The sequence below is a fragment of the Euleptes europaea genome, chromosome 16, assembly GCF_029931775.1.
Source record: "Euleptes europaea isolate rEulEur1 chromosome 16, rEulEur1.hap1, whole genome shotgun sequence".
In the NCBI taxonomy this organism is placed as follows: domain Eukaryota; kingdom Metazoa; phylum Chordata; class Lepidosauria; order Squamata; family Sphaerodactylidae; genus Euleptes; species Euleptes europaea.
In genome coordinates this window covers 29,956,650-29,981,925 of record NC_079327.1, presented here as the reverse complement: position 1 = coordinate 29,981,925, position 25,276 = coordinate 29,956,650, and the positions used below count along the sequence as shown (strand labels likewise).

General features: G+C 41.0%; 2 protein-coding genes across 2 annotated transcripts in view; one reads left to right on the top strand and one right to left on the bottom strand.

Moving 5' to 3' along the window:
- The window catches only part of LOC130488227 (vertebrate ancient opsin-like), a 31,624-nt gene extending 19,082 nt beyond the window's left edge, over positions 1 to 12,542 (top strand). Inside the window, exon 4 of the mRNA XM_056861860.1 lies at positions 12,351 to 12,542. Coding sequence (XP_056717838.1) covers positions 12,351 to 12,542 — 192 coding nt within the window. The remainder of the gene's footprint in view (positions 1 to 12,350) is intronic.
- Positions 6,835 to 25,276, bottom strand: part of ST6GAL2 (ST6 beta-galactoside alpha-2,6-sialyltransferase 2) — a 30,114-nt gene continuing 11,672 nt past the window's right edge. The window contains exons 3-5 of the mRNA XM_056861859.1: positions 24,976 to 25,077; positions 22,148 to 22,322; positions 6,835 to 7,315 (exon numbers count right to left, since the gene is read on the bottom strand). Of these exons, the coding sequence (XP_056717837.1) occupies positions 7,047 to 7,315; positions 22,148 to 22,322; positions 24,976 to 25,077 (546 nt within the window). The 3' untranslated portion in view covers positions 6,835 to 7,046. The remainder of the gene's footprint in view (positions 7,316 to 22,147; positions 22,323 to 24,975; positions 25,078 to 25,276) is intronic.

Genomic DNA, 25,276 nt, shown 5'->3' with positions numbered 1-25,276 from the left:
TACAATCACCTTCCCTTCCCCTCCCCACAACAGACACCCTGTGAGGTAGATGGGGCTGAGCGAGCTCTAACAGAGCTGTAACTTGCCCAGGGTCACCCAGCTGGCTTTGTGTGTAGGAGTGGGGAAACAAATCCCATTCACCAGATTACCCTTCTCCGCTCATGTGGAGGAGTGGGGAATCAAACCCGGTTCTCCAGATCAGACTCCACAGCTCCAAACCACCGCTCTTAACCACTACACCCCCCCCTCGTCTAATCTCTTGCTGTGCCCTACCTTGCAGTCTGCCCTCACTCCCAGGATTACTGGATTCCACCTTCCTCTGGGGAAAATGTTCCCCTGATGCCCAATGGGGCTTCTTGTGAGGTCTCTCGCTCTCTTGCTCTGAGCCCACATGCGTGTTGCCCTATTAAAATACTGGAGTGAGCATCATAAATTCTCCACCAATATACTTGGCCATCTTAGCTTTGAGGTGATGCTTTCAAATGATGGGGCCTGGTTGACATTTTATAACAACATTCTCATTTGCTATTCCATTGCGAATGATTTGCAGGGTGTTCCTATCTCAGGTTTCATTATGTGGAACTGGGTATTTAGGTGTGATGCTGCATTCGATGGTTGGATGATCTACCAGTCTAAATTTTCGCCTTGGTTCAAGTTGTTTTATAGGAAACATGAAAGGGCCTCCATTTATCCAATTTTTGTACGGTCAAGCTCAGGGCTGCTTTCACATCAATTAAATTTCAGACCATGCCAACAGCCATGTTAGCTGGATGCTGTGCCCAAATCCTGACAGCCTCTTGCTTATGTATTTGCAGATCCTCAGAACCCGAGGACCTCCCCCATTATGTGTTGTATTGTCCCTTGAAGCATGAACCCAGATCTAATGCAAACAGAGAATCCTTGCTGTGTGGATGCAGCCTATATCTTATTCATTTTAAGATTTTCCACTCCCCCTTTTATCTCTTCTTCATAAGTTTTCAACCTGTGGAAGCTGGAACTAAATATGGTTTCACTAACCATCTATGGATTAGTTATCATGGATTCCCAGACCAACAGCGATTCAAAACCCAATTTTCTGATTTAAAAAATAACTTAATACTTACATCTAGTTTGCAGTATAAGCTAAATAACAACACAGATGAGTACTTCTAATCAAATAAAAAACAAACTTTATTTACAAGAAAAATCTGTACACTGTGCATACATAAAAATATATAAAACCAAAATAGAAAATACAAAAGTATTAAAATGTATACAAACACTGTTTAAAAATGTGACTCCTGGAAAATCTCAAACTTTCATTTGTTGAAGAGTGCACATTCACTTAAAAAATCATCATACAAAATAATTCTCAAGGCTATTAAAAAGTACACAGTCTTCTAGTTGAATAGCTCAGCCGCTACAGCTTCAGAAAACGAGATGATAACGCATGACTCTAAGGCATGTGCACAGGATGATCATTCAAGAAGAGAATAGCAGTTTATGTGGACAAGTTAAAGAGGAGAAATCTCTGATGTAAATAAGCCTTCACCAGACATGGGCGACTTAAAACCATGTGTTAAACCAGGTGTCCTCTTTGCACAGAAGGTGGTGAGATTATGGATCTATCCCTTCCCTCTAGGGCAGTGGTTCCCAAAGTGTCACCCCCTGGGGGGCAGTGGGATTACCTAGGGGGGCACTAAGAGGCAAGGGGGCAGCAGGGGGGCGCTAGAGGTTGCCCCCTTCAACTGTCCTGCTGGATAGGGTAGGGGGAACTGGGGTTGAATTTGTGGAACCAAGGGGGCGGTGGCCCCAAAAGTTTGGGAACCACTGTTCTAGGGGGACATTTCAAAGGTCAAAATTTATATATGATACAGCCAATATATAATACCTCCAGTAGTAGAGTTTGAGGAAAGAAATATTAGAATGTGTGTTTAAAAATGTATCTAATATTCAGTTCTTTTTGTATGTCATACAAGGGGCGGACCCTTTGCTATCCACAAGATAAAGAATGGGAAACTCCATTCCGTAACTCTCTCTGTGGTCAGTTTAAGCAACAGTTCAACCACTCTTTCTGGTGCAATGCTCCTGAATTACTATTTACTGAATTACCGTTCTTGGACTTAAAAGTGATGCATGAATGTGTCAAAAAGCAAATGTGAACTGGCTAAAAATTATGGATCACAGCCAGCTAAAAACAGATACCTTATGGATTAACAAAGTCAAAATTCAGCAGCCCTCTTGAACAGAAATCAAAAGCTTTCCGAATATAGATTTATCAAGTAGTGCGAAGTATGGTCAGAGCAATATTTGCAGAAACACCCAGTTCTATTTATTCACCAGAGGTTCAGTGATTTGTGAAATGTGAAGGGGGAATCAGCTGTATTTGTTAGTATCACTTCAGATCTTTTACTTGATAGGTGTTTCCTCTGTATCTTAGGGATGAGTGCTGGGGTTCCGTGATGGTTGCCCATCCAATCTAGCTTCTGGCTTCAGGCCAGCCTACGCCATCCAGGATAGGGCATATTTTTGATTACTCTTGAGTAAAGGCTCTGACAGCGTGCATACAACCTGAAATGTACTTCACATGCTTCAGCTGCAAGCATCAGCTGCCAAAGATCTTAACGTTTGGCTCCTATTTTCTATTATTATCTTGGTAAACAGTCACTATATATAACTGCATTGATACAAGTTTTCCATCTTCACGTTATTGCCAGTGTTGCAACTATAACAAGATTAATTTAATGTATGAACAGGACTATATAGACGCAATGCTTAGCTACCTCAAAATTAACATTTTGGATTGAAAAGCAATTCAGAACTTAATTATGTGAGAAAAGCAAAACAGTCTTGCATAAACTCTAAATCTGTATACTGTTTTGCATAACTTATTCTGGTTTTGCTAACCATGGGGAGGAGACAAAGGGCCCTTAAGCATGGCCCCAAATCACTGAGATCTTGTTCTGTCACTTCTCTGGATTCTGAGATTTCAGAGGCACACTTTCAAACATATTTGCAGTCATAAGGGCAAGCAACATGCTTTAAAAAACAACAACAGCTGAAAGCTAAGATTCTCAGAAAGCTGAATTTTGCCTTATAATATGTTCCGTATTTTTTCCTTGTGCTTTCAGCGCCTCATAGTCATAGTGTAGCACAGCCCTGCAAATGAACCCTGGTAACAGAACAGGTTATGAGAGCACAAACCAAAATGAGAAGACTAATATGCCCCGGTCACATACAAGAATGAGAAGGAATGCCAGCAATCTTTTTTTTTTGTCTAATAACAAAAATTGGCTCAAATAGTTCAGCTAAACTCCTTGTGCCAAACAAAGGAACACCTTGGTTTAGCCATTTAAAGTCGTTATGCATAAAAATCGAGAGAGAGCACCAGTTAAATTCACAGTGGGAAGCCCAGACCATAGCAAATGGTAATAGAAATTCAGCATGTTTTACTCCAAGATGTGGAGTGCAACTTTTCATCTGTTCAGCCATCAATGCAGACACATTATGAAACCTTCACTGTCTCTATACCAGTCAAAACTCATCTCTTTCACCAGTTCCTGCCCATTTTTTTTTTAAAAAAGAAAGAAAGTAGAGGTTGCTTTTTAACCAACAAATAAAGCAAAAGTTTAAACAGGCTTCATATTTTTAAGTTAGATTTTTACTGACTTCAAGTAGGAGTTATAGACGTATGCACAATATTTATAAATCTGCACTATATGCACTATAAAATGCACTATACAACATATGCTGGTCTAAAAAATATTTAAAAATCTGTTTAACATCTAATACACATTCATTCACTGTCTTAAACTGATTGGATTGTTTGCATTTTCAGAAAGCCACTATTGATTCTGCTAATGCTTTTCTTTCACTTTTGAGAAGGAGAATGGTAGACTGGTATTGGCGGTAGCCCAATGCCTATTTTTCCTTCCACACTTCCCACTTTAACTGGAGTTCTTCACCTGTTCAGTTTTGCAAAGCCAACCTTTGGTGTTTTTAAGATCTCCAGAACAACTGTTAGCATTTTAAACTTTACACTCCAAAACTCTGCTGAAGTCAGTGGAATGAACAAGTCGTTTAAATGGCGACAGTTATGTTGGAATACTTAAAAGATGAGATGGGAAACTTGCCTTTGGAAGCTGCTTCTTTCAGAGTGAAAATTTGCGTTTGTCTATCTTTTAGAGAAGGTTGAAATTTCTAAGTTACTTTTCAGAAGATATATATCAGAAGATGCTATATAAATTTTGGTTAAGGTTCTGGCAGAAATGTCTGAGAGGTCTGTCCCTTAGAATATGTCTTAATAAAAATAACATAGATAAAAGTATCAAATTCATGGTTTGCTATCATGTAAGAAATAATATCCCTGTTGAAAGAGCTCAAGTAGTATTGATAAACAGAAACGCCTACATGTAGGCACCAACAACAAAGATTCTTTTGTACTTAAGTTGTTTGAAAACGTTGAAGGACAGTGTTTTACTTGAATAGCTCAGGGAGATACTTCATGTTGCCCTTTCTTTAAGTAAACCTTCCACGTTTCTGTTTCTAGATCGTCCTAGTGGATCTGGGGTGATAGTGGTGGTGTTCAGATGCAAATACAGATACAAAGGAATGAGCCTGATTTTTACACTACTTCTCACAAATCCTTCCACGGATTACAGTAATGTGTTTCATGAGGTCAGTTCTCATCTTGGTTCGGAACATAGCATAGACAAACTAGACAAGATGGGCATCCTGGACAAGGCCCAGGATGGGAACTCCTTTAAACTTGCATGGGTGGGGGAGGATTCTGGTTGGGACCACTGTGGGAGAAGAAGCAGATTGTGCCTTCATCCCTGTACCATTTTTCTGACATGAAAATCCTCGGAGGTGTTATTTGCCTGCATACCCTCCACTGCTGTTTCAGGTTAGAAAAATGGTGTGAGGAGAGCAGGAATCCCGTCTTGCCCTCATGTCTTGGAGGTCCTGACCATAACAGGGCCTCCACGACACAGTTTAAAGGAGTTCCTGGCTGGGAATTCACTCTTTTAAAAAATGGCAGCATTCCCCCCTCCCCCCCACACATGGATGCCCATCTCATCTAGTTTGGCCCTAAGACAAAACATGAATTCACCTCACTGGGTGTGCAAATGAAATCAAGACATTCAAATAAAGTGTAATAAGAACAAAGGAGGACAATCAGTCTTTGACTATGGGATCAGAAGTGGCCAAGATATATGCCATATTAAAATTGTGGTTTCATCCGGTTCACCAACTACGAAGCACCAGGGCACTGAAGTATCGTCATAGGGATAACAGCGACCAAGCAGAGGAGTGGGTTGGATTTAGAAGTAATGGATTTAGAAGGACTTCCATTTCCTAGAATTGCCTGGTAGGGTACTACTCCATATGCTTCTGAAATCGGGGGCAGTGGGGGAAGGGCAATGTATGTGCTGGGCTTGCCAACCAAGGCAGCCACCCCCTGCTCCCGATCTAGGCTGGCAAGCCCACCGCGGGCTCGCCAGCTGAGGCAGAAACCCCACCCACAGTCCCAATCTGGGCTGGCAAGCCTGCTGCATGGCCTGGCCTGGCCCAATTATATTTACATCTGATCCGGCCCTCGTAACAAATGAGTTCAACATCACTGCTTTAGGGTGATCCCTCCAAGCATTATATAGGTGCTGCATCGGACAGAACATTTAATCTAGAGGTAATAAAAACTTGGTCATTGTCCTTCCCAAATAAATAAGAAAAGAATTCCTCTATGTCAGAGCTGAATTGCTTCTAATAATACACCTAGAAGGTGACATTAGAAGGTGAGCTTATGCAAGATGATGGCTTTACTTCCAAGAAAACCGCAGTTTCCTATTCCTCATTTCATGGAAAGAGAACCAAGAACTTGCATGAATTCTTGGAGCCCATGTTAAACTGCTTGTGTTAGACTGCTTCTGTAGCAGCTTATTTAGTGCAAAGCGATTTTGGCTTATTGTTGCTCTCAGACCTACCTTATTCAAAATGAAAATTCAACTCTCAGATGATAACCTAATTACTTGAGCATTTCATCACATGATAGCTCACCACTGGATACCTAAGAGCTGCGGCTGGAGAAAAAGCTCTCATGTGGTAAAATTCTTGTGACATGATGATGCATTGTTTGACAGGTCAGCATCAACCCATACTCCTGTACTCATGACAGTATGGCACATTCTTGTTTATACATTCAGCCCAAAATAGAAGGCCAGCAAATGTTGTTTGGTCTTACTTAAGCACGGGTTCCAGCATGCTGTGCAGGCACAAAATTTAACATGCCGTTCTTCAGAGTAGTCAAGTAGATTGCCTTTCCATGACACAGCAATATAGCCAAATACATGCAATCTTACTGCACATTAAATTAGACTGGCACAAATGATTTTTGTTTTAATCAGAGTGTCACGCTTTGCCGCGAGGAGAGTATAAATAAAACAAGTGTAAAATTAATAGATTATGGCTCATGATAGTCAGTTCACATCTTGTACAGCTATGTTGTTTTTATGTGTGAGGAGAAATCTCTAAGAATCTTTCTTTCTTTCTTTCTTTCTTTCTTTCTTTCTTTCTTTCTTTCTTTCTTTCTTTCTTTCTTTCTTTCTTTCTTTCTTTCTTCCTTCCTTCCTTCCTTCCTTCCTTCGTTTCCTTTCCTCCTCTCTCTCTCTCTCTGTCTTTCTCTCTGTCTTGTTACATGGATTGTTTCAGGTTAGACTTAGCTGCTAGAATACCTTTTCTAAAGAGCTGCAATCTGGCACAAGTGGTATAAGCGTCTGCTGCTCTCTGACAGGCCACACGTACAAATACTCTCTGTTAGTTTGCTTTCACGGCTGTTTGCATCTCTCAAAAACTAAGCCTTAAAAAAAACACATCTCTATCCGCAAAGCTATAATAAATACTGAGGCCTCAGAAGCAAGAACTCCCCCCCCCCATGCCTGCTACCTAATTACAGTTTATAGACACAAGACTAGGTTGGTCTAGGATCCATTTTTTTCAAGTATTTTTTTGTTTGTTTATAGTATGACAGTAGCACCTTATTGCACATTGTTTTCAGAAAGTTTCTCTCTTTAAGTGTAGGGGAATCGATTTTGGCCAGGGCATTTCACTGACCTGAACCCTGGCAAAATCACTTTTCCTTTCCGGTACAGATCATCCTGTAATCCTTTGTTCATCCTCTGCACCAACAGTTTCTCATAGAGCAGTGGATGGTAAGCCCCCAAGGTACAAGCTGCATCATAGTAGGGTTCATGGTAGTGGCAAAGCTCAGTTTGTCGGACTGAAGGAATGTATTCGTACACGTGTACTTCACTGCACATTGACATCATGATGAGGATTCCTTAAAAAAATAAAAAATAAAGTGAAGCATAGATAGTGTAAAACTGCAGCGGCACTTTAAAATACAAAGAGTTTAATTTCTTGCATTTACAAAAGTGTTGCAAAGCTCTATTTACTAAAAACCACTGACCACTGCGAACATGGTACAGAAACAGCATTTGATTTTATACACCGTGCAGCGGACCAGGTGCAACATTAAAAAGGATGTCAGACAAAAATGCATTTTTATCTTCCTACCTGTTGTATGCAAAACATAAGGAAAGCTGGATTCAGTTTAGATGAAGTTGGAGTGAAAACTGGTGGAAGGAACATTAACAGTTTGAGATATGCAGATGACACTACACCACTGGCAGAAAATAGTGAAGACTTGAAACAACCATTGATAAAGGTTAAATCAAAAAGTGCCAAAGCAAGATTACATCTGAATATTAAGAAGACAAACATAACGACTACTGAGGAACTATAAAACTTCAAGGCTGACTAAGAAGAAACTGAAATTGTTCAAGATTTTCTATTCCTTGGCTCAATCATTAACCAAACAGGAGAATGCAAACAAGAAATCAGAAGGAGATTGAGACTGGGAAGGGCAGCCATTAAGGAGCTAGAAAAGATCCTGAAGTGTAATAAAGTATTGCAGGCAACCAAGATCAATATAATTCATGCCACGGTATTCCCCATTACTAACTATGAGTGTGAAAGTTGAACAATGAAGAAAGCTGACAGGAAGAAAGTAGATTCCTTTGAAATGTGGTGTTAGAGGAGAATTTTATGGATACCATGGACCCCCCAAAAAAGACAATGGGTTCTAGATCAATTCAAGCCTGAACACTTCCTAGAAGCTAAAATGACCAAACTGAGGCTACAGTACTTTGACCACATTATGAAAAGACAAGGCTCACTGCAAAAGATAATAATGCTAGGAAAAAATGAGGGCAGTAGGAAAAGAAAACCAAACATGAAATGGATTGACTCAGTCAAGGAAGCCATAGCCCTCAGTCTGCAAGACCTGAGCAAGGCTGTTAACATGTGGACATTTTGGAGGAAATTAATTCATAGGGTCACCACAAGTGACTTGATGGCACTTCACCTACACATATATACATACATACTATCCAGCTGATTGCGGTTGAACCTTAGTATAATGTTCTCACATTGCAGCTGTGGGCAAACAAAGCAACCTTGCATGTTAAATATTTATTTGCATCAGATGGTTTTCTGATAATCATTTAGGAAGAAACTGTTTACAAAAACCAGTTAAACGTTTACATTCTGTGGAACAGCATAATAAACTCCATTTGTACTGTGTTGCTGCAAGTAACATTCAGTGAAATCCTAAGCAGAGTTACACCCTATGTTTATTCAAGTCACATAAGGGTAGTGAGACAGCAGGGGGGAAATGTTTGCTTCAATACAAGCTAGTTATGTGTGTGTTAATGTAGTAGAGGAAAAGTCATGGTGAACGATAATGGGAACTGGATGGAACCGCTGAGCTCTTAGGCTCCAGACTATGTAAAACAACCAGATAAGCACGGAATGTTGACGTGCCCCGTCAGAGCATGGATTTGGGATAAATGTCTCTTCCCCAGTACAATCGGGGCTCAGTGATTTTTGCTTGCTAAAGCAGCTGAGCCGCACCTGCGAATAAAAAACTGTTTTTCTTGACAAAGGTCTCGGGTCTCTCTCCCCCCCACGAACCCCAGTTTTCCGCTACAGTAGAACAGCTAGATTTGGGTTGAGTAGTGCCCTAAAGGCCAACAAGATTTCCAGGGTGCAAGCTTTTGAAAGTCAAAACTCCATTCGTCACCTGCCAAAGGGAGCTTTCACACCCGAAAGCTTCTACCCTGGATATCTTGTTGATCTTTAAGGTGATACTGGATCCAAATCTCGCTTTTCCACTGCAGATTGCTACAGCTACCAGCGTGGTGTAGTGGTTAAGAACAGTGGTTTGGAGCGGTGGACTCTAATCTGGAGAACCAGGTTTGATTCCCCACTCCTCCACATGAGCAGCAGACACTAATCTGGTGAACTGGGTTGGTTTCTCCACTCTTACACATGAAGCCAGCTGGGAAAGCTTGGGTTAGTCACAGCTCCCTTAGAGCTCTCTCAGCCCCACCTATCTCACAGGGTGTCTGTTGTGGGGAGGGGAATGGAAGGTGATTGTAAGCCAGTTGGATTCTCCCTTAAGTGGTAGAGAAAGTCGGCACATAAAAACCAACTCTTCTTCTTCTGAAGCACTTAAGGATGTAACTTTTCATTCTTAAATCAAATCATAATGGGACCTGGGTATCAGAAGGACCATCTTCTCCCATATGTTCCTGCCCAGGAATTAAGATCACATGGAGAGACCCTCCTGACCCATTAATCAAAGATGCTCGTTTGGGGGGTACATGAGAGAGGGCCTTTTCAGTGGCAGTCCCATGATTATGGAACAACCTCCCCAGAGGTGTGTTTCTGGCCCCCTCACTTCTGATCTTTAAGAAGCAGTTGAAGACTGTATTTGCTTAGTTTACTGGCAGTCCTAAATTGTGATTTTAAACATTGTTTTTTTATAGCCATTTATTCAGGGTCAATTTTGTTGCTTGCTCAAAGCTCTTTTTTTAAATGCAACCTTTAAAATGCCTATTCACGATCCTGATACAAAAGGAGAAATTCTACTCCCCCCTCGCCTGCTCCTTCATTCCTTCCATTAGCAACGGTTTGCATAGCTAACACGCTGCTGTGATTTTGCCTGCTTCCTTGAGAGGATTCTTTGAGGCGGGGCTGGAGTGAACACAAAAGGTCGCGTTAAAGGGGCTCTTCAGAAATGCCAAGCAGGCATGCGCCGGTTTCTCAGTCACTTCCTGAATGACGGTTCAGCGTGAAAAACTCAAAAAAATATGTGGGGCACTTCAGCCTGGAACATGCTGCTGATTACCGAGCATAAATGGCCTATGTGTTCTATGTATTCTATTTTATGTGTTATTTTATCAACATTGTAAACCATGTTGAGTTCTGTAAGGTAGAAAGACGCTAATCAATGTTTTAAATAAGTTAATCACTGGGTTTATAGGCATTTGAAAATATTTGGACAGATTGTAATTTGAATAGAAGCTTTTCCTGGGGTGGAGTCATGAAACACAGGGTGGGATCAGGCTTCGCTGTGCAAAATTTATGACCGGCTTGGAAATATACATATAAATCCCCTGCCAGTGCATTTTTTGCTTCCCATCCTTAATTCCAGTGCAATGCCAATGTTAGTCTGTGGTAGGAAAACAGCAAAGACTAACAGACTCATTGGAGTGTACGTTTTTGTGGGCTGTAACGCACTTCATCAGAGGCATGAAGTTAATACATCACTAAGCAGACATAGAGAGTCAGCATGGTGTAGTGGTTAAGGGCGGCGGTCTCTAATCAGGAGAACTGGGTTCGATTCCCCACTCCTCCACATGAAGCCTTCTGGGTCACCTTGGGCTAGTCACAGTTCTCTCAGAACTCTCTCAGCCCACGCAGAGGTAGGTAATGGCAAACCACCTCCAAAAGTTATCTTGCTTTGAAAACCCTACATGGTCACCATAAGTCAGCTGTGACTTGATGGCAAAATCACACACACACACAAGCAGACAAAATATACACAGCAAGGAGAATAATGCGAGCAGTAGGGCTAAAAGGTCATGAAATGCAGAAGTATCGGTTGTGGCAAAGATAAGTACATTCACAAGAGCTGTAACTGGTGATAGCCTACTTACAGCCCATTCCTGAGGTTCGGGGGCTTAGGAGGCGGCATAACCCCTATGCCGACGTCCATGCCACTTGCGCTGTCTAAACTGGCACGGGCGCCAGCGCAGGGGCACTTACACTGGCCTCTTTGGACTGCGGTGGCAGCATGGCCCTTGGACATTGGCTCGGCCTCCCGCTGGCGTCCTCCCAGCACAAGTCCTCGTGCCGGCATCCCGGGAGGCATTCCTAGGGCGTTCTGGGGGAGGAGCTGCCGTTAGGCAGCTTCCTAACCCCTTTCAGCCCGGAAACGCCCCCTTGAGCAACAGCGGTGCTGCACCACCTTTCTGTTGGGACAGCATCACTGTTTTCAATGGGGCTTTCCCCCCCTTTCCCTAATTTTTGTTTTAAAATAGCCCTCCACCCCCCCCTGCTACAGTGGTGAAACTTCTTTGGAGGCACTGTGATGCCGCCATGGCCTCACAGTCCCGGGCCACTGCGGCTCTCAGGAATGGGCTGTATGTTATGCTAAACAACTGAATACCTATTGAAGTTATGAAAATTGTACTTGTTTTAAGTCCTGTTTTATACAATTAAACTTTTTGATATATTCTATCTCAACAAATGCTAGAAACACTACATTTTGGTATTTTTAACAAGAAACTAATGAATTAAAATTCATCAGTGGTGCACAAAGACATGCTTCAAGAACTGGCTGCACAGGAAAATTGAGGAGTTGAATGATTACAAAAGTATAGTAGTCAATGGCCTTTTATGCATGGCTGTTTCCCTCGTGGTCACTCCTCCGTCTGCTTCGGGTCTTTGTTTTGATTATGCATGCTATTTCTGACCTTGAGAGCTTACCTTGCTCCTCCCCTGCATCTTCTCACGTTTTGCCAGCGTTTTCAAATTCAAGATAAAACAGGTCTCTAAAACCGCGGGCAAAACACAGGGGGAGAGCGAGGCAATCTCTGATGGTCAGAAACGGCATGCATAACCAAAACAAAGACCTGAAGTCATCAGAGGGGTGACCATGAGGGAAACAGCCATGTATAAAAGGCCAATGTGTGGCTCCTACCTCAGTAGCATGCAAATTAGCTGTCAAAATTCAAAATTTAAGATCTCTCCCCAATCAAACTATGTACAAATAAATGCTGTTGCATTAAATCTGTTTGTCATTTGTGGATTGAGAGGAAAAAGTTAACCTGAACATTATTGGTAATGGGGGTGGAGTGGTTATAATGGTAATATGCTAGACTCCCTAACTTTATTACTTGGTTAATGATGTATAGACAGAATGCTATAGTTTAGCAAAATTAAACTGGATGGCTTTTGTTTTTCAGTTCTACAAATGCTTTCTCATGCTTTTTCACTGTCAACCTTCATCAGCTGATGGAGAAATCAAGTATCAGTCAAAGGTCATGATCATCCAGCTAACCCAGAAAGCAGAAGGTGGAGTTACATGTGATAGCCAAGTACTTCCACAAACAGATGGAAAAATGGTCTGTCTTCTGAGCAGAGAATCAAGCATGTAGACAGCTTCAGAGAGCATACCATAGACCAGAGAGCATACAAAGGAAAATGTACTCTTGTAAATGAGTGCAAGCTGTCACCAACATATAATCACAATATGTTACAGTTTTACTACCAATTTGTTTTATTTTCCCTAAAGGAAGTTGCTGGGCTTTGACCAGAAATGAAACCAAATGTATTGCTATTATTCAGACAGAAGTAGGAATGATTTGATTACTGTGCTGAAAAACATGGGGAAAAGATGAAATGTCTTTGAAACATCTTGTAACCCAGCCAAGCCCACCAATCGAGCACAGTCCAGTATTGTTGTATGAAGATTTTTGTTTTAACCCCCTTCTTCCTACATTTCCCCCTCAGGCAATAAACACAGGGGTTTAGTCAAGCCTCAGATGATCCACCATACACGGATTGTGGGTTATGTTAAGCCTGGTAGAGCGGTTTCAGCAGCCCTTTCCCAAGACCACACACAATCAAAGATTGCTCCTTCTCCCACACCCTGTCCTGATGAACTTGCAGCAGGATATGGAGACTCATCCAGACGCTCCCTTTTTAAAGGATGACTCCCTTTTTGCTTCCATGGGTCACGTTGTCTGATGGTTGCCAAGAATGGCACCATTTTGAAAAACCCCTTAGCCTGGATCCTGTGGTAAGTTTCCACTAACTGAAGGGATTTCTGTCAGTGGAATGAGACTTTCTTACCACTGTTCTCCTGCTGTAGCGTGAAATGTCCCCTAAAATACAGCTCCTTTGGGACAGAGGACTTCATAATAACATGAGCGGAGAATGAGTTCTGCAGTGGGAAAAGGTGATTGGTTAAAATTATCTCTCCCTCATTAACATAAATTTGCCATAAGATCCAAGTAGTTCTTTAAATCTGTTCACTCTGCAGTAGCAATGTCCACAGATCTCACAAATAAGCCCACTGTCAAAAACAGCTTAAAATGCACCTTTGTCTTAAATAGTTTGTACTTGTTTCATAAGATGCTTGCAGAGAGCTACCTAAAGATAGTGTTCCAAAATATAAAATTGTTAGCTTCAGCTCTTTGTGTGCTTCATATTATACATGAGCAAGAATGTGTTTTACCCATATATTTCAGCTTTGAATACCCTCTTGTCTGAAAAAAAAAACTCACAATCATGCGACCTTCTAACATGAAAGTATCTTTCTTTTCAAACAGGTATATTTTAACACAAGAGTACTCTCAATCCACTCTCTCGAAAGGGGTCTTCATATGATACTCACATGCTTTTGAATCCTTTGTTAATTTTTGTATGGATGCTGTTAATGGAAAGGAAAGTATTCAGAAGGAAAAACCACATATACCCTAATGCAGGTTTTACATTCATGCTGAGAGCCTATTTACCACAAAGTCTATTTACTTACTTGATTTATTTACTTACTCTCCCACCCCCACCCCGGGATCTTAAAGTTGTCCCATCACTATTTTAATTTTACAACAGCCCTATGAGGTATGTGAGGTTGAGAATGTCCCATCTACTCTTTTAATTACAGATCCCGGAAATAGGATACTTGGTAAATTTTTTATTCATGGTTCATACAACAGAAATTCAAGACTGCCACATGACTGACGAGATGGACATTATTCATAATATGCTCTCAGTTACAAACTGCCAAGAATTCTTCCAGGAGCTTTGGGGGAGAGGAAACTTTGCTTAAGACAGAAACCTTAGCATCACATGGAAAAATCATATTTATCTCTCATTCCTGTACTGTTTACTATAAAGTATAAGGTTAGATTCGTTCAGATGAATTTCAGGCATGGAGACCCAGAGAGAGAACAAGATCATGCCTTCCTGCCCACTTGTTCCATTGCTAGGCCTACTGGATGGCTGAGTAAGAATGCATAAGGTCTACATGCATAAAATCCACCCTATGCAGGCCACAAATTTCCTGATCAGTAGCATACACTCTTAAAAATCAACGGATTGAGCTGGACTTGCACTCATGGGATTTTATGTGTGTAGATTCTATGGAAAATTTATACACTTACAGAGATGTGTGACATGTCAGTAGGTGGAGGCAGGAAAGCATGCTCTTACTCTTTTACCATGCAAAGTTTCTATGGCCAAACTGTTTGTTGAAACTGGCCTCTGTATGGTCTTAGCTGAATTATGGAAGGGTTCAAATGTCAGTATTTATAAACTGATGCTTATAAAACAAAATATGCAGAACGGGTTCAATTAGCATCCGATTGTTCTGGAAACCAGCCCTCCCCTGAAATGCTCTGTCATGTTAATTCTGCAGTGAACAAATGAAGATAATTCACAGTGTTTACAAAGGAATTACAAAGGAATTTCAAAGGGAGATTGGAAAGAGAAACTGCTGAATTACAGTTGATATTCAAACTAAAGTCAATGCATTTACCTGGGCTGAATAAAGACCTTGCATTCATGGCTCATGACCAATGCTGATTTCTCCACACCCATCTCTCCCCTGGACATCACAGACTCTTCTGCATACCACACCTAATCCCATCACGCCTGCTATTCACATTTACATACTGTTAACATTTACATACTAATGCTTGTCTGAATTCACTCTCCTCTACTTAAAGACAGATGGATTCACATTCTAGCTGTATCTGAAGAAGTGAGCTGTGGCTCACGAAAGCTCATACCCTGCCAGAAAATATTTTTGTTAATCTTTAAGGTGCTACTGGACTCTTGCCCTTTTCTACTACAGTGAACAAATGAAGCTGCCTTATACAGAACCAGACCCTTGGTCCATCAAAATCAGTATTGTCTACTCAGACCAGCAGTGGCTTTCCAGGATCTCAGGTAGAGGTCTTTCACATCACCTACTTGCCTGGCCCCTTTAACTAGAGATGGCAGGGATTGAACCTGGAAACTTCTGCATGTCAAGCAGATGCTCTACCACTGAGCCATAGCCCCTTCCAAACACATTTAGTTTAACCAACGTGCCTGACTCCTTAATAAATATCACCTCCTGCTGTTTTCACACAGAGAGAGGAAAAGAAGAAAGAACACTTCCCTTTTTATACAACACTAACACACAAAGACACACCCCAGGGTGCTGTTTTACTTATGTCTCATGCAGTGAAATGTGTAAAACCTGTAGCTACTTAGAATGAGCCTTGTGCTTCTCTTACTTTAGATAACATTACTATTTGGATGCTACAAAAATAACCCAGATTTGTTGCATTCTGGAGTGGACTAAAGTAAGATTAATGGTGGAATGACCTATCTCTGGTTATAATTTTTTTTACTTAAATTGGCTTCAATCTAGACATCTCCGATTGCTGTCAAAACACTTCATTACAGTTGCTGTTCTAAAGGACCACTGTCCCTTACTCCCATCTCCCACTACAAGCTTGCTGATGTTTTTGTTGAACATATAATGTGTGAACAATGCTATCCATTGTGACAGTACGGACTACAGTATGGGGAAGGGAAGACATAGACTGAGCCTGTTTCCCACTTCCCCTGCCTAGCAGGTGACAGAACGGACAACACCATATCACATCTTGGGCCTGCACAAGGAAGGCCACTCTGTAGTCTGTCCCTCAGAATTTTATGCTAGCAGTGAAACTGATTCAGGTTAGCTTCCCAAGATCTGTGTAAATGGTTATACAAATGGTCCTGACACAGAGACTCTCATATACATAAAACAGACTGAACACATGCTACTTCACATAAGAATCTTCCCCATAATAAAGATGGGAGTAGTCAGCTAGATGTTATGCTCAGTGTAGACTTGTCTCCCAAAACAGTGTTTAGCCACATATACTATGCCATGGCATCATATCATGTACTTCTTTGCTGTGCTCCACATTATGGGCTGTAGCAGGCAAAGAAAACCACAATGTACTGATGCAACAACAGAGACAAATGTGTCAAAGAGAGAGAAAAGAAAACTTGACAGCTGTCATGATATCCAGTCCTACCAGACTGAGAGGACCGGTCACCAGGGAGTTCCTAGGATTAATAGTTCTACTTCCCAAAGTGACGCAATGGCTCTGGAGCTGTGTAGTTGTGGTACAGGAATAGTGTGTACCCATCGTCCATACTCAGGGTTAGCTTGCTTCTATGCATGAATTACTTTTGTAGAAAGGCGTATAATTGTTTTCTGGCGTGGATGTGTTCTCCCCCAAAAAACAATACTACAAAATATATGCTACAATATGAACTCTGTATGTCCTTTCTCATTACCTGTTAAAGAATTTGAGCACAGAACAATTCAAACCAGGATCATTGAAAACAGGTCTCGTATTAGAACTGGTTATACTGAAGTTCCTCTAGTGAAACACTATTTGGATAGAAATCACTCTGATCATGACATTCAGTTTTTTGTTCTGTGGCAATTGTCTAAGGTGGATTCTAATCATGTGGATGTTGAACGATTGTTGCTACAACAAGAAGTGAAATTTATGTACATGTTCAACACACTAATACCTAATGGACTCAAATCTGAGATGGACTTGTCTTGTTTTCGGTAACATTTGGAGATTTGTATCCCTGTACCTTTAAGGAGATAAATTGATGAGTCAGCATCCTATCCTGGTTACACCTGGGGAAGGTTAACAGACGTATACCCTCTTTCTATATTTTTTGTACTGTAGTTTGCCATCTCATAAGAACTCAACATGTACTAGCAGCTTGCTCTGCAGTTTAACTTTATAAGGATAAGTAATAAATTTGCAGCTTACCTTAGAAGGACTTCAAAATTATGGTCCTCAGAGGTGTGTAACTATTGTAATTCATTTCTTGTGGTCTGTGTATTATGTATATATGAAATGCAAATACCATGTATTTTTGTCTTTAGCTAAAGATATGAAACAGGCTGATGAAGTATTGATATGAAACAGACTGTTTCCAGACACCCGTACCTGTCTATTCATATACCACAAGGAGTCTTGAAGATTATTGCAAGAATGGATATTTGCAATTTTATGTAGTTAGCAATTATGCTATTCTATACCTGGTCAAGTACTGCCTGCTTTGTGTATAAAACAGCAGCTTGATGTGGTTATATGTCTTTTCTACTTTACCTGATGAAATGCTTTCCATAGTATGAAGAAAATTTTTATTTTAAGTAAAAGATATATTTAGATACCTGTTAATAAGGATTTTCCTTTGTTGTATATAACTCCCTATCTTGGTATGGTATTTTTTCCAAAACAGGCATGGCACAAAAAAATTCACTTCCTTTTTCACAGTTATGAAATGAAGACTTCTTAAAAGTTTGGTTCAAAATCAATTTAATTAGCACAGATTCAACTCTTGGTATTTTGCAGTCTGTATTGAAAATCTTTTAGTAGCTGAATCAATGTTAAAATCCTTGCACGTATATACATGAACATATATTAAAGACACTTAATCAAACTTTATTTTGTTTTTGGCATTTACAATTGCTCTAGAGCTTTTCAATTTCCAGCATGCATCTTTTGTGCACTGCAATTTGATTTTGTAATTAACAAACTAATTAAAAAGCCATTTTCAGAAGTCTGGAAGTACACAAAAATGATTTAATTCAATTCGCACTAACTCCCATCCAAAATCAGCTGGAAAAATAATACAGTTCAAAGATTTATCATAAATTCAGCCCAGTTACTCATTTAAGCCATCTATGCTTCAAAAGTTAATTAAAATTCTAAGTGTCCTCAAAGTGATGAGGATATACAAGTTCTTGTTCAGAATTATGAAGTAGCCGTATCTTTGAGGGGGAAAACAACTATCTAATTTTCGGGGGGGGGGAAAATTATGTATAACATTTCTGCAGTTTGAAAATGTTTCAGTGTTTCACATCAAATCCATATTACTTTTTCATAGAAAAATCAACCACCAGAGTTAGCTACTCAAGCCAAGGAATTTGCAACAGAATCTTTTATGCCTGTTACAGAGATCTGACAGAAACAGGAAGTCATGGTCACAGTCATTTTTGGGAGACTGATGGGAAAACAGACTCTGCACAGAAGACCCACAAGTAAGGGGAAGTTCTTTGAGCAAAGAATTTACACAAATAGAAACGGAAGGCAGGAAACAGCCTTTTTAGAGCACCAGGAATTTGTCCTGACCTGGATAGCCCAGGCTAGCCTGATCTTGTCAGATTTCAGAAGCTAAGCTGGGTCGACCCTAGCAAGTATTTAGATAGGAGACCTCCAAGGAATACCAGGGTCATGATGTGGAGGCAGGCAATTGCAAGCCACCTCTGAACGTCTCTTGCCTTGAAAACCCTACCGGGGTTGCCGTAAGTCAGATGTGACTTGATGGCAACAACAACAACAAAAAGTTTCAGAGTCCAAGGACAGCTGTCTGGCAAATTCTTTGTTTGTGTTTCTTGATATCCTAGGCAGTACTCATCCGATAAGCCTGATTAAAACATGGAGACGACTAATGCCTCATGAGCTTTATCTACACCTCTTCTATCAAGACTCTCGGAGGAATTCACTGTTATATTTAGAGTTGTCCCTCTTCTCTGCCTGAGCTCAAGAAAGAGCTCAGATCTCTGTAGGAATTCGTTTAGGAGTTCTGATGAACTGGTCCTGATCTGTATCAGATGAAACAGCATTTCTTGGACAAGAAATCTGGGTGAGGAGAAGAAGCTAGCTTACTCGTATTCTCGGGATGATGAACAGTCTCTGTGTTTTAGGATTTGATTAAGGGAGATTTGACTATGGAAATCCTGTTGGACTTTAAGGTGCTACTGGTCTTGAATCCATCAGTTTATATGTTGTTAAGGTGGGCTACTAATACTCTTAGTGGGTATGCATTCACTTCAAAATGAATGAAAGCCAAACCACTTACATTGCCTACTTACATGATGATTAGGGTTGCCAGGAGATGGGGCTGCGGCAGCCACGTGCATACGGCAACGTCACTTCCAGTTTTACTTCTGGAAGTGCCACAGCCAATTTAGCAGTCAACCCACCCCCCATTTTTGGGGTTTGAGTGCTAAAGCAGCCGTGGCGATGGAGCGCTTCTGGGGGTAAATGTGGAAGTGACATCACATGTGCGTGGCCATGTGTGCACACAGTCGCCGCTGCGGAGCGGTTTGGTGGATTGGTGTGCAATTGCTCACCAAAACCACCCACCTGGCAACCCTAATGACGACCCTTTTCCTGACTAATTAAGTGAGGATTATCTAAATGATGATGTCTTCCTTCTCTGAAAAACAAGATGCAGTAATCTTGCACAAGAAGCACAACCTGGTTAGAAGACATTTGAAATTGGAGTTACAGATGAACAACTGTACATTTATTACCCCCAAAATGACAATCCAGACAGTAAAAGCAATCGCTCTTTAGATGTTACTGTGATAATCACACAGAGATAAATGTGTTTAAAACTGGTAAGCATCTACTGAGACAATGTACCTTGGATGTTTCTGTGTCAAATCACGTTATGAAGATTTATATAGCTATTTTACTGGTGTTCAGTGATATGATTCAACATTTGTTGCTGCTGAAAAATGCTGTGCAAGTGGAAGTATGGGGACATGGCATGCAGAAAACTGGTGGCAAAGCTAAAGTTGCCAGTGTTGTGCTAAGTGGAATTACACCCTTCTAAGTCCATTAGTGTTAGACAAGGATTTTTTAAAATCTCCCTATTTCTTCAATCTGTATGCAGATCATATAATTAGGAAAGCTGGATTAGATTTAGATGAAGGTGGAGGGAAAATTGTGGGGAGGAACATTAACAATTTGAGATATGCGGATGATCCTACTTTACTGGCAGAAAATAGCAAAGACTTGAAATGACTACTGCTGAAAGTTAAAAGAGAAAGTGCCAAAGCAGGACTGCAGCTGAACATCAAGAAAACAAAAGTAATTACTATAGCAGAATTACTCAACTTTAAGGTTGACAATGAGGAAATTGAAATTTTTCAAGACTTTCTATTCTGTGGCTCGATCATCAACCAAAAGGGAGACTGCAGCCAAGAAATCAGAAGGCGATTGAGACTGGGAAGGGCAGCCATGAAGGAGCTAGAAAAGATTCTGAAGTGTAAGGATGTGTCACTGGCCACCAAGATCAAGTTAATTCATGCCATCGTGTTCCCTATTACTATGTATAAGTGTGAAAGCTGGACAATGAAGAAAGCTGATAAAAGAAAGTAGATTCCTTTGAAATGTGGTGTTGGAGGAGAGTTTTACGGATACTGTGGACTGCCAAAAAAACATCAAATCAGTGGGTTATAGATCAAATCAAGCCTGAACTGACCCTAGAAGCTAAAATGACTAAACTGAGGCTGTCATACTTTGGTCACATGATGAGAAGACAAGAGTCACTGGAAAAGACAATCATGCTAGGAAAAGTTGAAGGCAGCAGGAAAAGAGGAAGACCCAACAAGAAATGGATTGACTCTATAAAGGAAGCCACGGCCCTTAATTTACAAGACTTGAGGAAGGCTGTTAAAGATAGGACATTTTGGAGGACATTGATTCATAGGCTCGCCATGAGTCGGAAGCAATTTGATGGCACTTAATACACACACACACACACAAGTCCATAAGTTAACTCTGTTCAGGATTGCCCTTTAATTCACACAGTTGCTATTTTATGTTTAGAACAATTGGATTTCATACTTGTTTTGGGGTAATAAAGTAGAAGTGAGCATCAGCACTTAGAGAAAGACAATGTCTACAGCTGTGTTAAAACATGCAAAATGCTACATGGCATAACAGCCATAGAGTTCTGGAACTTAAACCACAGCTGTGAATAAACCCTGTGCTATTCACAGAACAAGTATGATTCACAGAAAAGGTATAAAGCTTAATTTTAACAAAGCAGAATTCTCAAAGCAATGAGCTGAATCTAACCAGCTTTGTGAAAAAGGGTGTCTCCTTCAACCTCTCCAAAACAATCTATGCTGGAGATCATAGATCTGAATGGACAAAAGCCATATAGGATGCAGTCTGTTGTAAGTAAGAGAACTGAGTGAGAATAAGCAAAAAGCTAACTGCATGCAACCCAATGTAATTTTTATAATAGGCCCATTCTGAAATAATGTGGTAGGTCAATTTTAATATCTTTCCTCAATTATTACATTTCTTATTTATTTCCTTTATTAAAGCTGAATTATGCAGCCAGAAAATAAATATGACAAGATTTTAACACTAAAAATTATCCAGCAATACCTTGCAAATTATCCAGCAGTACCTTCTGATAACCCCCATTTCTTTGATTCTGCTAGCATTAGTTCAAAGCATTTATCACTAGCATGAATAGAAAAAAATACACAACCAATAGTAATATATGCAGATAGAATTACATGCTTGTGTATTATCTTGGCCTCTACACCCACTCTTAAAATAAACTGTTATAAAAGTATCCTTTCAGCTGCATTCCATGTCACCTTGTTAGAAGGGGTGTGTGCTTTGAGTTTCTAATTTCATTTTTGCTATGATTCATAGATCCCGGCACCTATTTCACCAGTATACTCAGGCACCCTAATCCAGATAGGGCTCATGCATACGTGGATTGGGAATCACATGTTCAACAAGCTACTGCTCAATTATCACCACAGTTGAGATACTCTGATAACAACACATGCTACTGATACAGTCATTCTTCAAACACAGCACTGAAATCTATAAATGACACACCTACAAGATGCAAATACACGTACCAATAAAACCTGAAGAAGGAGGGTTGGGCTGAATCTTCTCCTTGGTGTTCTCCTGAATAATGTCCCAGAGCTGCCATATGAACTTTGGATGGAGAATGTAAAATGGCTGCTTTGGATTCTTCCTGCGATGCTCAACGTAGGGAGTAAACAAATTGTAGTCTGGATTCTCATACCACTGGTGCGGGAAACAGACGGAACACGTATTTCCTTAGAGTGTTCAATACAAACAAACCTCTAGAGCAGCGGTTCCCAAACTTTTTGAGTCATGGAGCACTTTGCAGGAGAGAAATTAATAACAGAACACTAATTTTCATCTAGCACCTATATACTAAACCAAATTACAGTAGTATTTTTCTTTTCAGTCTCTTCACGGAGCACTAGGAGATGGTTCACAGAGCACCAAGTGCTCTGTGGAGCACAGTTTGGGAACCTCTTCTCTAAAGCATCACATTGGCAGCTGTCTATTGATACAGAAATGTACGACAATGATCTGCAAATTTCATCTGAAAGCTAGCCTTTCCATTAGATGCTCCACTGTCAACAAATGCTTAGGCAGGTTAGCAGCGCTGATGGAGTTTGTACACCTGCCACATATGTCCCTTGCTAGACATTTGCCTCTAAGGAATCTAGAAGAATCAGAGCCCACAGATGCCAGGAATTTGATAAGCCTCTCTACCAAAGACATATTAGTCAAGCAGTTCTGAGAATTACAAGAATCTTCTGCTGTCTACATAGTGCATGAAACAAATGTGGAGTCCTACTATGAATCTGGCTAGGAAGAACTTCTGAAGGGGTTACACCAACTGTGGGCAAAATGGTACCCGGTCCATTCTTTGGGTAAAGGCCTTTGCACTAGCTGTCACTGCAGCCATGTGGTGAATATCTGACTTATGACTATAGGCAGACAGCTTCCAAGATGGCGACCGGCACGCTGCTGAGTCACGTTCTCCTGCTAGAATTTTAGAGATTTAGCATTTATTTTATCTTATTTTAGTTTAATTTTAATTGGAGAGGTTGCTGTTTATTTCTAGCAGGCCCAGGTAATTAATTTCCTGTACTCCAGCTGGACTTATCTTTGCTGTGGTTGTAAACCATGAGCCCACGTCTGAGACGGAAAAGAAAACGGAGGAGGAACTCAGGCCAGCTTTCCCCAATGAAGTCTACAAAACAACTGAAAACTGACTATTTTATTCCTTCTAAAGTCGATGTAAGTGGCTTATCAGCTTTTTACTCTTTAAATAGATACGAGGAAATTGACTTATGACTATAGAAGAAGAGCTGGTTTTTATCTGCTGACTTTCTCTGCCAAGTAAGGAAGAATCAAACTGGCGTACAATCACCTTCCCTTCCCCTCCCCACAACAGGCACCTTGTGAGGTAAGTGGGGCTGAGAGAGCTCTAAGAGAGCTGTGACTAGCTCAAGGTCACCCAGCTGGCTTCATGTGTAGGAGTGGGGAAACCAACCCGGTTCACCAGATTAGTGTCCGCAGCTCACGTGGAGGAGTGGGGAATCAAACCCAGTTCTCCAGATTAGAGTCCACCGCTCCAAACCACCACTCTTAACCACTACACCACGCTGGCTCTCTATGCTGGGCTTGCAAAGAGAGTGATGACCACTACAGGTATATTGATGCAAGCGAGTATTGCAGCAAAAACGCAGCATATGCTATTGTTGTGGCACAGGAGCTCACTCTTCCCTTCCTCGAGTTGTATTTTATGTATGGCTGGGCTGACCCAATCTTCACCAAACTTTGGGGTTCGTGCAAGGAGAGTCCCTGAAAGCTACCCTGAAAATTTGGGACCTCTACCCCCAAAAATGCCCCCACAGGAACTTAGCAAAAAATCTCCTGAAGCGAAAGCCTGTGGAAGCCGGCTGATTGATAGTTCCCACAATAGGAAAAGGGGGGGGGATTTTTTGCAAAGCTCCTGTGCGGGCATTTTTGGGGGTAGAGGTCCCATATTTTAAGGTAGCTTTCAGGGACTCTCCTTGCACGAACCCCAAAGTTTGGTGAAGATTGGGTCAGGGGGTCCAGTGTAATGGGCTCTGGAGAGGTCACCCCTCCCATCTCCATAGACAAACAGTAGCCGAGTTGCGAATGACCAGACAATCTGACTCTTACCTTCCTGCTTGTGTATGGAGGTGGGAGGGGGCGACCTCTTCCAGACCCCATGACTTCGGACCCCCGACCCAATCTTCACCAAAGTTGGGGGTTCTTGCAAGTAGAGTCCCTGAAAGCTACTCTGCATGTTTGGGGGCTCTACCTCAAAAAATGCCCTCCAGGAGCTTCGCAAAGCCTGGGGAGAACCTGAAAAAGCCGGAAAAATCACCTGTTTTTTTCAGGAATGGCCAATTTGGCTTTGGCTTTCCCTGCAGATTTTTGAATTCGGTAAACCCGAACCCAAAATTTACCGAAATGGCTTTTTTCCGGTTCAGGTTTATTGATGTGCACAGCCCTAGTTCTAATGACAGCTATATTGGCTTGAAGGGAAGTTTACAAATAATTTATAAAGGGTCTCTACTTTATAAAGGGGCAGTGAGCTCCCCTGGTCTTGGTTAGACATGCTCTGAGATTGCAAAGCATCTTGTTCTCAAAACTTGCAATTTTCTCTGAGCTATGCCCTCTGAGTCAATAGCTCATGAATTGCACAATTCCCTGGCACTGTACGAATCTGCCTGTGCAGTAACTAATATCCCGCATTTTGACTTAGAGAAACATTTCAAGGAGGTGAAAAGTGCCTAGCACAAGAGAAACACAGCCGATGAAGAGGAGCCCAAGTGAAAACAAGGGATAGGATCCACCCGTGAATATGGACATCAGCACTACTTACCACATCCAGATTAGAAGAATAGGGAGCTGGATCCCAAGCGACTAAGATAACATCTTTATATAAGGAGTTCTCGATGAAGTGATGGTTAGGATTAGTAAGGATCTATAAATATTTTAAAAATGCATTTTAGAAACAAATGGGTACAATCATTCTGACAAAAAAGGGGAAAAAAGCAGCAGAAGAGTTTGAAAAACCCTGCTTTTTAGCTTTGGACGATATATACGTATGGTTTATAAATGGTTCCAACATGTCCTAGTAAAATCCTTTTACACCTCCTTCCGTCAGCTTCCCAATTAAGATC